General features: G+C 38.0%; 1 protein-coding gene and 1 long non-coding RNA gene across 2 annotated transcripts; both read right to left on the bottom strand.

The window, feature by feature from the left end:
• Positions 1-2,679: 2,679 nt before the first annotated feature.
• Positions 2,680-3,745, bottom strand: LOC107565967 (uncharacterized). Its single transcript, XR_001606447.1, has 3 exons — positions 3,711-3,745; positions 3,500-3,552; positions 2,680-3,035 (listed from the first exon to the last, which is right to left on the bottom strand). It is a non-coding gene; the product is annotated as an uncharacterized lncRNA (long non-coding RNA).
• A 544-nt stretch (positions 3,746-4,289) lies between these two features.
• On the bottom strand, positions 4,290-15,304 carry LOC107565975 (fibronectin type III domain-containing protein 7-like). The gene is made up of 15 exons (XM_016251320.1): positions 15,195-15,304; positions 14,911-14,917; positions 14,524-14,787; positions 13,965-14,225; positions 12,182-12,439; positions 11,549-11,800; positions 10,160-10,414; positions 9,613-9,870; positions 9,241-9,504; positions 8,210-8,464; positions 6,763-7,020; positions 6,349-6,378; positions 6,138-6,190; positions 5,560-5,565; positions 4,290-4,465 (listed from the first exon to the last, which is right to left on the bottom strand). Exons 1-13 carry the CDS (start codon positions 15,249-15,251, stop codon positions 6,168-6,170), a joined length of 2,442 nt encoding a protein of 813 aa, XP_016106806.1. The 5' UTR covers positions 15,252-15,304; the 3' UTR covers positions 4,290-4,465; positions 5,560-5,565; positions 6,138-6,167.
• Positions 15,305-17,008: the final 1,704 nt, after the last annotated feature.

The following is a 17,008-nucleotide window of genomic DNA, read 5'->3' as shown; positions in this document are numbered from 1 at the left end:
TCTGTTCGTCTTTCTTTCTGTCTGTCTGTCTGTCCATCTGTCTATCTATCTGTCTGTCCATCTGTTCATCTGTCTGTCTGTCTGTCCATCTGTCTATCTGTCCATCTGTTCGTCTTTCTATCCATCTGTCTGTCTGTCCATCTGTTTGTCTGTCCATCTGTCTATCTGTCCGTCTGTCTGTCTGTCTGTCTGTCTGTCTGTCTGTTCGTCTTTCTATCCATCTGTCTGTCTGTCCATCTGTCCGTCTGTCTGTCTGTCTGTTCATCTATCTATTCATCTGTTCGTCTATCTATCTGTCTGTCTATATGTCTATCGATATATATATACATATATATCAATATTAATTTCAAATTATATTTGTTTTTTTTACTTTAAATTTAAATTTGAATAATAAAGATTTATTTTCCCAAAGAAATAAAAAGTTTATTAGACATAAGTCAAAATGTAGGTCAATATAATAATTTTTTGGGCTTTTTACAACTTAATTTCTCCACAAACAAAAGCTAAAACTAGAACTTTTATGTAACATAATACTAAAGAAATGTTGTTAGTCAATGTTTAATTTAGTTTCCCTACAATAAATAAAGACAACTTGAAAGACCTTATTGTTTATTGTCATCTTTTTAAAATATGCATATACCAACTCTCTGGTGTCAAGCACAGCGTATTTGTTCATTTATAGTGAATTGGTGGGTTTTTGTTAAATGTGAGCCAAAATCATCACAATTAAAAGAACCAAAGACTTAAACTACTTCAGTCTGTGTGCATTGAATTTATTTAATACACGAGTTTCACAATTTGAGTTGAATTATTGAAATAAATGAACTTTTCCATGACATTCTAATTTATTAAGATGCACCTGTATTTTTAGTTTAGCTATAAACCCGAACCTATTCATTAAACATTAACCCGACCCGACACCCGAAAGTATTTTGGGACCCGTCGGGCTCGGGTCGGGTAGCAGACCTCTAGTGTAGAGTAGCGCTTGTTGTTTGTCATTTCTCCGATCACAAATGCAGACATGGTTTTATCCTTACATGGCGTGATGCAACGCAACACGTAAAAAGACAGTATAAGTCATTATAATCCGTAATTATGTCCCCACTGGATGCAACAAATGCCTCGTTTATAATGGGTTTTCATGTTTTTGTCTCGTCGCTCCGGCCGGACAGGGCATCACAGTATGGTAAGGGGCGTAACATTTCCGTCACACGCTTGAGGTATTCAGCCAATCACAACGCACTGGATAGCTGGCCAATCACAGCACACCTTGCTTTTCAGACCGATGAGCTTTGTAAAAATCGACGCGTTTCAGAAAGGCGGGGCATAGAGGAGAAACAATAATGTACATTATGTGGAAAATAATGTGTTTTTTGAACCTTAAACCACATAAACACATTTCATTACACCAAATACACAAAATAATGTTCTTTTTAGCAACATCATATGACCCCTTTAAACCTCAATGGGCTCAGGGGAGGCGAGAGAGACGCAGACTCCCGCTATAACTTTACCTGCTGGTGTTGCTGTTGGACAATGTTTCTTTAGAAAAACAAGTAGTTTGTACAATTTTAGTGTTATATTTTATAATATTGGCATTGTTTTATTTTTGTACTACACATTTTTTTATCTCATCCAATATTTTGAGGAGACACCTTGCCTCCTCGGAGGAAATGCCCCTGCTTAACAGTTGTGGCTATGTGACTTTGTCTTTAGAAATGAGGAAGTACACTGTTTTGAAACAGAAACGGACACATTATTAATGCAGGGAATTAATTTTACTGTCAAACTATAGATGTTCATTCACATCCAAACAAATCATGCATTTGACAAACATCCAAGGGAAGTGAAATTAACAGTTAGATGTAGATTTCCCTCAGAGGCACCACATACTGTAGGGGAGTTCAAATTCAATTACTGCTCAGATTGATCTTCCTCTTTTTAAAAAACAAAACAAAACAGGGAAATGAATGTTAGTTTCATTTTATGTTTGGTAAAATTATTCCTGGAAACTGATGCATAGACATAACCACTGTCAAATTACTTTCTTTCTTTTTTTTAAAGTGAGATGTCTGGATGTTGCTTAGTACAAAATGTTATTTCTTAACATAACTGCTTCACCAAAATAGCTTTTTAAAGTTCCTATCAACTGTTTTTCAAGTGGAGAATTATAGAAATTCTAATTGTAGAGTGAATTAAATAATGTGACGCACAAGATCATGAATTGTCTTTAGTGAAGATCCCTGAGATGACATATAGGGATCCCTGAAATTAAGTTAAAATAATAATATCAATTCATTGTTTGTAGAATTGAATGGATTGTGTGTTGATCACATATGTGACCCTGGACCACAAAACCAGTCTTAAGTGTCAAATTTTCGAAATAAATAAGCTTTCCATTGAGGTATGGTTTGTTATGATAGGACAATATTTAGCCAAGATGCAACTATTTGAAAATCTGTAATCTGAGGGTGCAAAAAAATCTAAATATTGAGAAAATCGCCTTTGAATGAAGTTTAAATGAAGTTCTTAACAATGCAAATTACTAATCAAAAATTAAGTTTTTATATATTTACGGTAGGAAATTTACTAAATATCTTCATGGAATATGATCTTTACTTAATATCCTAATGATTTTTGGCATAAAAGAAAAATCAATAATTTTGACCCATACAATGTATCTTTGGCTATTGCTACAAATATCCCCCAGCGACCTAACACTGGTTTTGTGCTCCGGGGTCACATATGGTAAGAAAATGACAAATTCCTCAGAAAAATTCTGCCATTAATCATATTACATGATTGACATAAATTACATTACATCTTGAAAGCAATTTAAATATATAAACATAAGTGATTGGACAGTGTTGAATCCTGACTAATTACATTATTCAGGCAATTATATTCAAATGAGTTCACAGCCTGACTTCAGAAGCCAGTGCAGACTGTAAATGATTTACTCGTAAAGCATTAATTTTCTTTCCTGGTTTGGGGATTTTTTTTTGAAGGATCCAGTTGTCCAATATTACCAGAAGCTGTATGGGAGAAAACAATAAGTCAGAGTTATTTAAAACACTGGAACTGACTATATAAATGTAGCTGAAAGCCAGTTATTGTTTCAGTAGTATGGTCATGTGTTATCTTTGTGTATCCTATTCTTCTTGCAATTCAGAATGGCGACACAGCTGAAAGTTTTGTTTAAACTGTACCCTCTACTGTACAGACATGAATTTGCCAAAAAAATACCTTTTTATATTAAAAAAACAAACAAGCAATCCCAGCCCAGATGAGAAAAAGTGACACAAAAGTAACATAACGCATTACTTTCCATAAAAAGTAACTAAGTAATGCAATTAGTGACTTTTTAAGGGCGTAACGCAATATTGTAATGCGTTACTTTTAAAAGTAACTGCTTTACTGCAGATTAGTCTGTAAATGCACTGGCAGTCCTATAGGCTATTGTGTGTAATGAAGACACATGTGTTTGTATTGGCCGTACCTCACTGTTTGAAGGACATCCATCCCATCATTATCTTTTTCCTTGATAGAGCACTGTGAGTAAAGAAAGGCTTCAATTAAAGAGTGTCAAATATGTCATGTCCTCATTTCATTTCGAGTAACAGAGCATTATGAACATGTTTGTCTTATTTTTGATATGACTTGAGCAATTCATTTAGTTCAGATTGAAATGTAGATGTTCTCAATCTTACCCATTCCAACATTGCTGCCCACACATGTGACTGAAAGACAGAACAGCCAATCACAACGCACTGGATAGCTGGCCAATCACAGCACACCTTGCTTTTCAGACCGATGAGCTTTGTAAAAATCGACGCGTTTCAGAAAGGCGGGGCATAGAGGAGAAACAATAATGTACATTATGTGGAAAATAATGTGTTTTTTGAACCTTAAACCACATAAACACATTTCATTACACCAAATACACAAAATAATGTTCTTTTTAGCAACATCATATGACCCCTTTAAACCTCAATGGGCTCAGGGGAGGCGAGAGAGACGCAGACTCCCGCTATAACTTTACCTGCTGGTGTTGCTGTTGGACAATGTTTCTTTAGAAAAACAAGTAGTTTGTACAATTTTAGTGTTATATTTTATAATATTGGCATTGTTTTATTTTTGTACTACACATTTTTTTATCTCATCCAATATTTTGAGGAGACACCTTGCCTCCTCGGAGGAAATGCCCCTGCTTATAACAGTTGTGGCTATGTGACTTTGTCTTTAGAAATGAGGAAGTACACTGTTTTGAAACAGAAACGGACACATTATTAATGCAGGGAATTAATTTTACTGTCAAACTATAGATGTTCATTCACATCCAAACAAATCATGCATTTGACAAACATCCAAGGGAAGTGAAATTAACAGTTAGATGTAGATTTCCCTCAGAGGCACCACATACTGTAGGGGAGTTCAAATTCAATTACTGCTCAGATTGATCTTCCTCTTTTTAAAAAACAAAACAAAACAGGGAAATGAATGTTAGTTTCATTTTATGTTTGGTAAAATTATTCCTGGAAACTGATGCATAGACATAACCACTGTCAAATTACTTTCTTTCTTTTTTTTAAAGTGAGATGTTTGGATGTTGCTTAGTACAAAATGTTATTTCTTAACATAACTGCTTCACCAAAATAGCTTTTTAAAGTTCCTATCAACTGTTTTTCAAGTGGAGAATTATAGAAATTCTAATTGTAGAGTGAATTAAATAATGTGACGCACAAGATCATGAATTGTCTTTAGTGAAGATCCCTGAGATGACATATAGGGATCCCTGAAATTAAGTTAAAATAATAATATCAATTCATTGTTTGTAGAATTGAATGGATTGTGTGTTGATCACATATGTGACCCTGGACCACAAAACCAGTCTTAAGTGTCAAATTTTCGAAATAAATAAGCTTTCCATTGAGGTATGGTTTGTTATGATAGGACAATATTTAGCCAAGATGCAACTATTTGAAAATCTGTAATCTGAGGGTGCAAAAAAATCTAAATATTGAGAAAATCGCCTTTGAATGAAGTTTAAATGAAGTTCTTAACAATGCAAATTACTAATCAAAAATTAAGTTTTTATATATTTACAGTAGGAAATTTACTAAATATCTTCATGGAATATGATCTTTACTTAATATCCTAATGATTTTTGGCATAAAAGAAAAATCAATAATTTTGACCCATACAATGTATCTTTGGCTATTGCTACAAATATCCCCCAGCGACCTAACACTGGTTTTGTGCTCCGGGGTCACATATGGTAAGAAAATGACAAATTCCTCAGAAAAATTCTGCCATTAATCATATTACATGATTGACATAAATTACATTACATCTTGAAAGCAATTTAAATATATAAACATAAGTGATTGGACAGTGTTGAATCCTGACTAATTACATTATTCAGGCAATTATATTCAAATGAGTTCACAGCCTGACTTCAGAAGCCAGTGCAGACTGTAAATGATTTACTCGTAAAGCATTAATTTTCTTTCCTGGTTTGGGGATTTTTTTTTGAAGGATCCAGTTGTCCAATATTACCAGAAGCTGTATGGGAGAAAACAATAAGTCAGAGTTATTTAAAACACTGGAACTGACTATATAAATGTAGCTGAAAGCCAGTTATTGTTTCAGTAGTATGGTCATGTGTTATCTTTGTGTATCCTATTCTTCTTGCAATTCAGAATGGCGACACAGCTGAAAGTTTTGTTTAAACTGTACCCTCTACTGTACAGACATGAATTTGCCAAAAAAATACCTTTTTATATTAAAAAAACAAACAAGCAATCCCAGCCCAGATGAGAAAAAGTGTTTTGTTTAAACTGTACCCTCTACTGTACAGACATGAATTTGCCAAAAAAATACCTTTTTTATATTAAAAAAACAAACAAGCAATCCCAGCCCAGATGAGAAAAAGTGACACAAAAGTAACATAACGCATTACTTTCCATAAAAAGTAATTAAGTAATGCAATTAGTGACTTTTTAAGGGCGTAACGCAATATTGTAATGCGTTACTTTTAAAAGTAACTGCTTTACTGCAGATTAGTCTGTAAATGCACTGGCAGTCCTATAGGCTATTGTGTGTAATGAAGACACATGTGTTTGTATTGGCCGTACCTCACTGTTTGAAGGACATCCATCCCATCATTATCTTTTTCCTTGATAGAGCACTGTGAGTAAAGAAAGGCTTCAATTAAAGAGTGTCAAATATGTCATGTCCTCATTTCATTTCGAGTAACAGAGCATTATGAACATGTTTGTCTTATTTTTGATATGACTTGAGCAATTCATTTAGTTCAGATTGAAATGTAGATGTTCTCAATCTTACCCATTCCAACATTGCTGCCCACACATGTGACTGAAAGACAGAACATAACTCAAATCATGCATTTTTATGTTAATTTCAGTTATTTAATCAACAGATATTATGAACTATAGTGGCCCAAAAAGTATTTGGACCTATGCAGTACTTACAAAAAGTTTGAAAGTGGCATTTGTTTCAAAGAACAATAAACAATAATTTCACAATTTTTTGAGTTTAAAATGATAAAACAACAGATTTAAAAGATGACAAAAAGTATTGCCACACTTCCAGGTTCATGTTCATATCTGCTTGGACACCTGTGTGAACATTTGATTTGTTTGGAGATTCCATTTGGTTTGATATTTTATCTAATGCAAAGAAAAGCAAAAAAAATAAAAAATCTAAATAATTTTGGGCTTCTGTACTGAACTTCCTTACCTGAATACATCCTGCTGTTACAGAACTGGGCCTTGGTTCCGTCTGGATTCAGTGGGGCAACGACCACAGTGTAGACCTGACCGCACACGATCTCTGACACAGTGCATGTGTAGCTGCCGGGCTCTGGGCTGCACGCGTGAGTCCTGCTTCCAGTGACTTCTGCTGTGTATTTGGTGAGGGCGCTGCTGGACCTCCAGCGCACAATCAGCGTGTTATTGCTTCCTCTATAGAGACGGATGCCTGAGGGACAGCACTGACCTTGAAAGAGACGACAACGTTTGATGAAGCTCCACACTTACATGTTGTGATAAGATTGAACAGGTGACATTATTGCTGTAATCGTTATACACGTTAGCCGGCATTTTTTTACTGGCAAGATTTTATAAATGCTGCATTAACTACAGTTCAACAATGCCTACATATCTATTTGGCTGTTGGCTAACATTATTTCCCCCAGCTGTGTGGCCTAAAAGATGTCAGCTGAAAAGAACAGTCATTTCAGGTTATTACATTTTACACTTTACTTCAGGATATGAAGAATTGTATGCAGTATGACCAGAAACTTTATCATGAAAAGGCTAAATGTTGATTTCATGTTGACTCCAGAAGTAATGCTGCCTTCACGTGCTATTGGAATTCAAAAGTCAGAAATTGGACATGAATGAGCTCTAAAGTCATATTTACAGCTGGGAATAATTTCGATATCCAAGTTTCTGAGTTAGACAGGCATTGAGCTCTAAATATGGCAGAGGAGTGAACCATTTCAGTAGTGTTAAGTTTTCTTTGTTGTTTCCACAAAATGTATATTGCCTTCTTTTGCCATTACAGTTATGTATATTTAGAGAGAGAGAGAATAGAACTCCAGAACTGACCAGAATTCTGACATTAATTCTAAATTCTGACCATCAAGCAAGTTTATATGAAAGTTTATATGGTTGCCATTCAATGAAATGCTACATTTTATTCACATTCTGTTGGATATTGGCTAAATATCTTCTATACATTTGGGCTTTAATAAGAATTTACCAAGGAATAGCCATGATTCCTGTTCTGGCGGACAACAAAGCATTTGAATGCAACAAACTCATGATTACGGAAGGAAAGTAGGAAATTTCCAGTAGCACACGAAGGCAACTTTAAAAATCACTCAACAAATTTATGGAAGCAGTGCAATTTTTATATTATTGCTGTCTGATGAAAAACACATATCTCTGCTTTTGAGAATTTTGACTTTTTGAGAATTTTTTAAATTTTTGAATTTTGACCATTAACAGTTGACCTTGTGACAGAATTCTGTATACAGTATGGTGCTAAAGGTGACTAATCACGTTATTTTGTATTACATTTTGTAAGATTTTTTTTATAAAAAGTGTTTTCTTGCTCTTGAATCATGCATTTTTGGACATAGATTTCATTGGACAGTGACACTATGTATATGAGGACATACTGGCAGAGAATCCGTGATAGGTGCACTCCGCCTTGTGCCCGGTGCGACTAATGGCTTCCAGTGAGACGGTGTAGTTAGTACCACAGGTGATGCATCCCATCACGCATTCTGTTTCCATAGTGTGACACTGTGCATTGCCGCGTGGTGAAGACAGAGAGGTGATGTAGGTCTGGGCGCCGAGAGCGGGCGACCAGGTAACGTTTGTCATAGCCTGGGTCACATGGCTCACAGTGAGACTGTCTGGACAACAAGGTGCTGAAAAAACAAACAAAGTATAATTGTAAACTTTTAAACGAAAAAGATGTATAGGTTGTGTTTCAAAACCCAAGACAGCATTCTAATTGAAATGGAAACTCATAAGTGACCAGGAAGGAAGTACACAAGAGACTTGCCTCACATTTGATTTCAGTAGTTTTCTGTTAGCATGTTGCGAAGCTAATGCCACCATGAGCTTAAATAGGGTGACCATACGTGCCATTTTCCCAGGACCTGGCCAGGATTTCTATATTGCCTAAAATATCTAGGTTTTGGCTTTGTTTGCGTGTGCAGACCGATCGGTGAATGACATCAAAATACCATACAGACGGTTATGCTTTCGAAACGCTCTCGAGGTACTTTGATGTCAAACACTGATCGGTCTGAGTTTTAAGTCGAACACACTGAATACGCATGCGTAATTGCATCGCTTTGACCGTAGATCCCACCTTCTCACACGCCATGATTGGTCCATTATGTACAATGCTTGCATGTTATTGGTCAAACTACTTTTCGATCATTACCTTCAGCAAGCATGAAAACAGGAAAACAAAGCCAAAACAAATCCTGGCCAGGACGTGTCCTGGGAAAATGGCACGTATGGTCACCCTAGCTTAAACATATAGGACTGTACAAATATTTTTTTTCTTGTTTCAATGATCTTGAATGTATTTTAGTTGCCTATGTAGGTTGTCTTTCTCCTCTCTTTTTTGACCCACGTGGCTTCCTGACTGTTTGAATCACCTTTTTTGTTTAAATCACCATGAAAACCTAACCTGTTTCCAGGGAAACGGTGAAACTGGGCATGCTGTCTCCAGCTGAAGTTGATGCGATGGTACTGACTTCATAGACGGAGCCACAGGGCAGGTTGGACACCAGACAGGAAGTTCCATTTGAGTGACAGACGTGCGGGTCACCCACTGTGCCAATCGCACTGACGGTGTAGTTAGCAACTGTGTTAGCAGAAGTCCAGCTAACCAGCACACTAGAACTTGACGTGTTAGTCTGGCTCACACTGGTGATCTCAGGCATGCATGGAGCTTTTCGGAAGAAAGAAAATGAGAGAGTGTGTGTACAGTATACATTTGTGACACATACACATGATCTGTATGTTGGATGTATTTTCCACTTTGTGTGCGTGATTATACCTGTTTCATGCGTTTGTGGACTGCAGGTGAGGTTGCAGCCGCTTACGTCGTTGCATGGTATGACGACTATACTGTACCGGCTGTTGCAAGTGAGGTCAGAGAGGGCACACCTGGGCGCCGTGTCATTACACAGAATCACTTCATTTGCATCCACAGCACGGGTCTCATACAGATCTGCACCACGCACAGTAGACCACTCCATCATCAGAGTCTCCCAAGAAGCTGCAGAAACCGTTGTGAGCTCTGGGCAGCAAGGCACTGTGGATAACAGGTTGAGATAAATACCTTTTTTATGTAAAAGCATTTTTTTATTTAAAACATGGTCAGAAAAATCAGCTGCTGGAACTAGGGGGGAGGTCGTTCCAGAGAGAATGGGAGAAATAAGCCTGTGAGTGCAACATGAATCAATATTTTTTCCTTGTTTCTTGGAAGAAAGGTACTGTACATTTTAAATGTAGCATATAGATTGCCTATGACCTCAGAGCTAAAATACATGGACAAAAAGCCACAAAACTCCAAATAATTCTACGGCATCTTTAAAACTCACAGGTGGTGTGGTTGAGGAGAGGTCCTGGGGGACTGGGTCCAGCATGGTTGTGTGCAAACACACTCATGATGTACGAGAATCCACAGTGGCAGTGAAACCGACAGTAGAGCTCAGTCGAGTTGCACATCCCCTCGATGCCATCGTCACTTTTAATAAATGTGGTGTAGTACTCTGCATGAGCGACGGCGCTCCACTTCACAGAACAGTTGCCAGGCACCAATTCCTCCACCCAGATGGGCTGTGGGGGACAAGGGACTGACAAACAACAGATTAGGCAGTAAAGGAGACTGCAAAAGGCAAGATAAACAGTGAAAATAGCTTAAATTTAATTATGTTGTTCACGCAAAGCTATCGATTCTTCAGAAGACTGGACCTATGGATAGATCCGTTTGTAAATGACATTGTTTATGAATGGCTAACCTCTTGTGAATGCATGTGAATTGAGTAATAACTTGAGCTAAGTTGCTGAATATTGAGTAGGCATCTTTGGTGTGCAGTGCCCGTCCTCCCTATATATAAAGTACACAAGATGCATAGGACCCCCGAACAACCCCTTTCTTTCTCCCAAAGATGATTTAATGACCAGGGCTGTGCAACTAATATAATTTTTTTTATATATATAAAAACATGATGCTGCATTCCATTCCTTTCCTTTAAAGCAGTGCGCTGTCGCCCTTTCTACGTAACATCCAAATCAGTCAAATTATGCAACATGACTGTCATAATATACATTCTCCTGCTGGACTGTTTTGGTGAATGCACTGACAGGGTCCCCCTCACAAATTTTTGTCAGTCCAGGACTGGCACTATTGATATGTATTGTAAAAATGGTCAGTCAATGTAGTAATTGATGTCATATAACCATGACAGTTATTGAATGTCCTATTTTTGGGTGGACTGAGGAGGGAGCTTTGTGTTGTTAACATTACGGTATGTTTACATCAGAAGTGTCCAAACCTGTTCCTGGAGGGCTATTATCCTGCAGATTTTAGCTGCAAACCTATTTAAACTCATCTGAACCAGCTAATTCAGGTCTTTGAGAACTCAAAGCAAGTGTGTTTGTGCTAAACTCTGCCGGACATTGACCCTCCAGGAGCAGGATTGGACAGTCTTGGTCTACGTAGTAAATGTGTGTCTAGTCCCGCTCCTGGAGGCCTGCTATCCTGCAGAGTGGTTCTAGCCCTGATTAAACCAGCTAATCGAGGTCTTTAGGATCATTATAAACTTCCAGGAAGTTTTGTTGGAGTTAAACTCTACAAGAAATTGGCCCTCTCTAGGAGAAGAATTGGACACCCTTGACATAGTACATCAAACTGAGCAAGAACGTTGTGTTATCTGTGATATGACCTTTTAATGGCAAACTATTTTATGTGTGAATAGTTTACTCACATGAAATAATCTGTACTGGGTATGACGGGACACTGTTTCCGGCCTGGTTGATAGCGATCACTGTGACAGAGTTTGTCTCTCCACAGCTCAGAGGAATCAGGATGCAGGAGTTACTAGATGAGGAGCAGTTCTGTCCGGTCAAGCTCATGGCGACATACTGCTCTGCACCCTTAGCTGGGTCCCACGACACCACAATACCAGCATCAGGGGTGCTTGTCACCACTAGCTCAATGGACTGAGGAGTGGGAGAACCTGTGAGGACACACACACAAAGTTTAATTTGTCAGCATTCGCAGATTTTTAGCATTGAACATGTCCTAACTTCTGGAGTGTCCGTTCCTGCTCCTGGAGGGCCACTGTCCTGCACAGTTTAGCTTCAAGCATAATTTAACAGGTGTTAAAACAGGTTGAAGCTCTGCAACATGTTCGCACCCCAAGGTGCAGGATTGGATAGCTCTGCCTAACATTCTGTACTTGGTGTACATGCATTGTTGGCTGCTCTTTTATTGAGCCATTTCTTTTCCTTAAGTGTTAATTACAGGCAGGACAAAAACTGTAAATGTGTATCAAGTGCAGCAGATTCAGACTACTTAAGATTAAGTAAACTTTATCTTTCCATCTCTATTGTCTTACGTGTGAACTGGCAAACTGTGAAGTCATCTCCAGGAATGTTGTCAGGACTCCAGGCATTTCCTTTAATACAGTATTTGGTTCCTGCCTCCAGGTCTGGAAAGTGAACCTGAGTTTCTGTGGTGTTGAGAGGACTTTGGCTGTACAAGTCTTCCTTGATGATGCTGAGACTGTAGAGGACAGCATGATTCACTGGCTCCCACTTGACCAGGATGCTGCTGTTGCTGGGAGAGCTGGTGTTGAACTGAGGAGCAGAAAGAACTGGGGTCCAACAGAAGAGAAAAGATAATAGTGAGAGTGATAATAGTGAGATCAAACCGACATCTGCATTGTGACCCAAGGTATTGAATATAGTTTTTTTCTGAAGGTTGAATACCAAGCTAAGTGATCTAATTCTGATCCTAGATTTATTAAGTGATATGGATATGAGGGACAGTTGACAGGTGTCAGATGGCTTTACATAATGAGAGCAGTACCTTTTCCTTTCCTGAATGTACTGCCTTTTCCTGTCCTTTCCTTTCCTGAATGTACTGCCTTTTCCTGTCCTGTCCCATCCTTTCCTTTCCTGAATGTATTGCCTTTTCCTGTCCTGTCCTGTGCCGTCCCATCCTTTCCTTTCCTTTCCTGAATGTATTGCCTTTTCCTGTCCTGTCCTGTGCCGTCCCATCCTTTCCTTTCCTTTCCTGAATGTATTGCCTTTTCCTGTCCTGTCCCATCCTTTCCTTTCCTGAATGTACAGCCTTTTCCAGGCCCATCCTTTCCTTTCCTTTCCTGAATGTCCTGCCTTTTCCTGTCCTGTCCCATCCTTTCCTTTTCTTTTCCTTTCCTTTCAGTTTCTTCACTTTCCATCCCTTCATTTCCTGTCCTGTCCTGGCATTTCCTATTCTTCCATTTCTCATTAATTTCTTTAAATTTTCTTCCATTACTTTCTGTTCCCTTCCATTCCCTGTCCTTTCCTTATCTGTCATGTCCTTTCTGTCCTCTATCATTCCCTTTCATTCCCTTTAGGTCCCTTCTGGTCTCTTTCATCACCTTCAGTCCCTCTGTTCCTTTCCCTCTTCAGTTGGGTAGATTTCTTGTTCTGTCCTGCCCTTCCCCTAGAATGTCCATCTCCTGTTCTTTACTGATGCCTTTCCTTGACAGTTTCATTTGGAAACTGGATTCTTTTCACTAAACCCTAGGCAATGGTTCTACTCTTACCACTTCCGGATGTGACGTAATTGGAACAGTTCTCAGATTGCTTAAGTTGTTTGAAGAAGACACCCCATTGTTCTCTTTTGGGTCATATGCATGTGCAATTCTGTGGATATTTGTGATAGGATTTTATATCGAGGCTATTCTGAGAATTAAGGTCCCTTCCCTTATTATTTCCTTGGTGATCATCTCAGGTGGAAAACATGCTACCTGAACAATGACACAAAACTGCTGAGAGCCCAGAGGTGAAGACACAGAATACATTTTCTGTGCCCAGTCCCTTGAGGAGGGCAGCCCTTTTGTCATAGTTCAACGTCTCATATTTTGCCTACAGTGCAAACCCGGATATTGTTACTTAGGGACACATGCGTGAGAAACCTATTTCATTGAAAATGGGAACACAAGCTATACATGCTGCTAAAAATCAAGCCCATGAGATCAGCCATGTAGCTTATCCTGATCTTTCTCAATGAGAGGATAAGGTTACAACGCTGGGTGAGGGTTAGAGAATAGCCAACTCTGTCCCTTCATGAATGGATAATTTCTTTGGCCTCTAGGTCAAAGAGGGTGGAGAGGGACTAGAAGAATATACCTGTCTTAGCCTCCACTGAGATGGAAGGCTGGCTTCTGCCTGCGCTGTTGACGGACATGACACTGAGAGTGTAGTCTGTGTATGGCTGGAGGTTGGTGACAGTCCCTGGAGAGCCGAGCACAGGGATCTCTGAGAAGAAAGATCCATCATTTGTCTCAGCGCGCAGGATGTATGAAGTGGCACCGGAGACCGTAGTGAATTCCACAGTGATGCTCTGGCTTTCTTTAGAGGAGGCCATCTCAATGGTGGGCACATCAGGAGCTGAACATAAGATAAGAAATTTTACAGTTCCATTCATTTCAAGCATCATCAATTTACTGTCGTTAACACTGAGAGCCTAACTGATTCAAAAATGTTAAACTGCAACAAGGTTACACTAAGCCTGCAATAGGATTAAAAAGGTCAGGAATTCTATTGGGAAAACCTAGAATTATCACGGAATTTAAAAATAGTCATTTCCTGGCATAGAAAGGTCATGGAAATTTCTTTCAATTCTGAAAACACTTCCTAGATCCCATCACTACTCTTTAGCAAGTCATGTGTAGATTTCAGTACACACCAGTAGATCCATCCACAGCAGCATCTGTCAGCATGTTCATGTGGCTACCCAGGGCCTCGACACGAAAGGTGTACGCAGTGTTGGGATTCAGAGAATTGACGGAGCCCATAATAGTGTTTTGTCCAAAGCTGGCAAAGACCACAGGGACTTGAGAGTTTCGGAGAGAAGCTGTTACTCTATAGGACAATGCACCTTCATATTTGCTCCAGCGCAATACTGTGCTCTTTGATGTCACAGTAAAAATGCTCACGGTCATTGTGCTGCCTGAAAAGACAAAAAACTTAATGCTGGTTAAATATAATACAAATCACAATCAACAACAGCGTATTTATGAGTATGCATTTGAATTTAAGCAGATACTGTGAATTTGATCCAGATGAGCAGTACCTGATGCCTGTAAATGAAACAGTTCACAAAGACTTTCATTAGATTGTAAACATTTATACAAGTATACTTTTTTTAATTCCAAGTGTTTTTCATAACTGCATAGCATTTGAAAAAGAAAGTATGAATGCATGACAGAATCATAGAAAAGGATTATTTTATTTTTTTGTTTAAAGTAATACCATTTCCCCTACTGCCACATCATTCTATGCTGCATATTATGTTGTACTTCATTTCTGAATAAAGGGAAATGAAAAGTGAATAAATAAAATGTGACATAACTCTACCTGTGAGACTATTCCAAACAAAAGCACCAGCCCCTTGATTCCTCCAAGGACTGCCATCTGTTTTCTCTGTTTGAATCCTGATTCCTCAATCTAAACTCTGCAATCTCTTCTGTTTCTTGTGTTTTGGCTGACTATATGGAGCTTTTCTTAAAAGCATCTTCAATATATTAACCTAACCCCACCTCCTCCGAAGAGCTGGCCAATAAGAGCTGGGGATGAGAATGAGCTGGCCAATCAGAAGTTAATATGACACATGCATTAAAAAGGTGTAACAGAAGACTGGGGGATGCTGTATAGCCTGTGCAGTCTAATGTAAATCATGTAGTTTATACACATTTGTGTATTTAGTTTTTGTACTCAATTGGGTAAATAACATTCATTCTAAAGTGTTACACAGGTATGCTGTCCCTGCAATATTTTCTTTAAAAAAATTAAAAGGAGACGTCTCACCACAATAATCTTTATGTAATTTTAAGGCGGTAACGGCCAGACATATATTTTGTTGTCTATTACATTTTTACTGTTTATTGAGGTTTTCCTTTGTGAAAATGTACCCCATTTGGTCTGAAGACATGTCCCAGTAATGTGTGTTTGGGTCATTCTTCATTAGTGGTGACAAGTAGTGTCCTACTTATTTGCAACAGTTGAAGAAAAAAAAAAAAAAAAATAATATATATATATATATATATATATATATATATATATCAATGAATCAGAAAATGTGTAGGTACTTGTATTTTGTAGAAAACAATTTGTGCACTGTTAAAAAATATATATTCAAAAGTATTTAAATGACTCTGATAGATGTGTGTTTAGCTAAATCTGAATGTTCCACATAGAGGTATCATGGGATGCAATTGCAAAAATATAAAAATTTTTACAGAATTAAAGTGCTTATATTGTGAATATAGATTTTATTTAACATGTACAATTTAATAATTATTATTATCTAAAAACAACAACAACAACAACATTTTATTACAGGCTATTTTAAGAAAAGGTTGTGTCCCCAAACTTAATGTTTGTGGTGTTACCAGTGGATGTTGCCTCTTTGAAAGTTAAAAATCCTACAATGTGATTTTCTGGATTTTTTTTTCTCATTTTGTCTCTCATAGTTGAGGTATACCTATGATGAAAATTACAGGCCTCTCTCATCTTTTTAAGTGGGAGAACGTGCACAATTGGTGGCTGACTAAATACTTTTTTGCCCCACTGTATGTTTACTTTTTGTGTGTAAAGGTCATTGCCGGTGATGGTTGTTCTGAGGAGTGCATGGTATAATTACTTTACATTACATTATAATTTTCAAAAATGTTGCTAAATTATGTAATAATTTTGATTATGTGTCACACTTTATTGGTGTTATGCTGATAACTTGCAGATTGAACATATTTTAATCTATATTTTGATAATTATAGTCATGCTATAGGCTATTATTTCCAAAATGTCCCTTGATTTCTCAGACCACATTGCTAAAACTGCCTGGTCCTGCAGATTTGCTTTATACAACATTAGGAAGATCAGGCCCTTTCTTTCAGAACATGCAACACAACTCCTTGTTCAAGCTCTTGTTCTGTCCAGGCTGAACTATTGCAGTGCTCTCTTGGCAAGTCTTCTATCAAACCTCTACAATTAACCCAAAATGCCGCTGCGAGATTAATCTTTAATGAGCCGAAAAGAACGCATGTCACACCTCTGTTCATCAATTTGCACTGGCTACCAGTAGCTGCTCGCAAGGCATTAATGTTTGCCTACAAAACCACCACTGGCTCTGCACCCATTTACCTAAATTCATTACTTCAGAGTTATGTGCC

The sequence above is a fragment of the Sinocyclocheilus grahami genome, unplaced genomic scaffold (genome assembly GCF_001515645.1).
Source record: "Sinocyclocheilus grahami isolate Dianchi unplaced genomic scaffold, SAMN03320097.WGS_v1.1 scaffold1037.1, whole genome shotgun sequence".
Lineage (NCBI taxonomy): Eukaryota > Metazoa > Chordata > Actinopteri > Cypriniformes > Cyprinidae > Sinocyclocheilus > Sinocyclocheilus grahami.
Note: the sequence above shows the minus strand (reverse complement) of the source record. Positions and strands in the feature narration are given on the sequence as shown.

What these genes read in the sequence shown, in the direction of transcription:
- LOC107565975 (XM_016251320.1), bottom strand. Translation starts at nt 15,251, where the DNA reads ATGGCAGTCCTTGGAGGAATCAAGGGGCTGGTGCTTTTGTTTGGAATA. An exon ending in TGCTGTGGATGGATCTACTG is followed by an intron (nt 14,226 to 14,523) that starts GTGTGTACTGAA and finishes TCTTATGTTCAG; the next exon opens with CTCCTGATGTGCCCACCATT. An exon ending in CCCAGTACAGATTATTTCAT is followed by an intron (nt 10,415 to 11,548) that starts GTGAGTAAACTA and finishes GTTGTTTGTCAG; the next exon opens with TCCCTTGTCCCCCACAGCCC.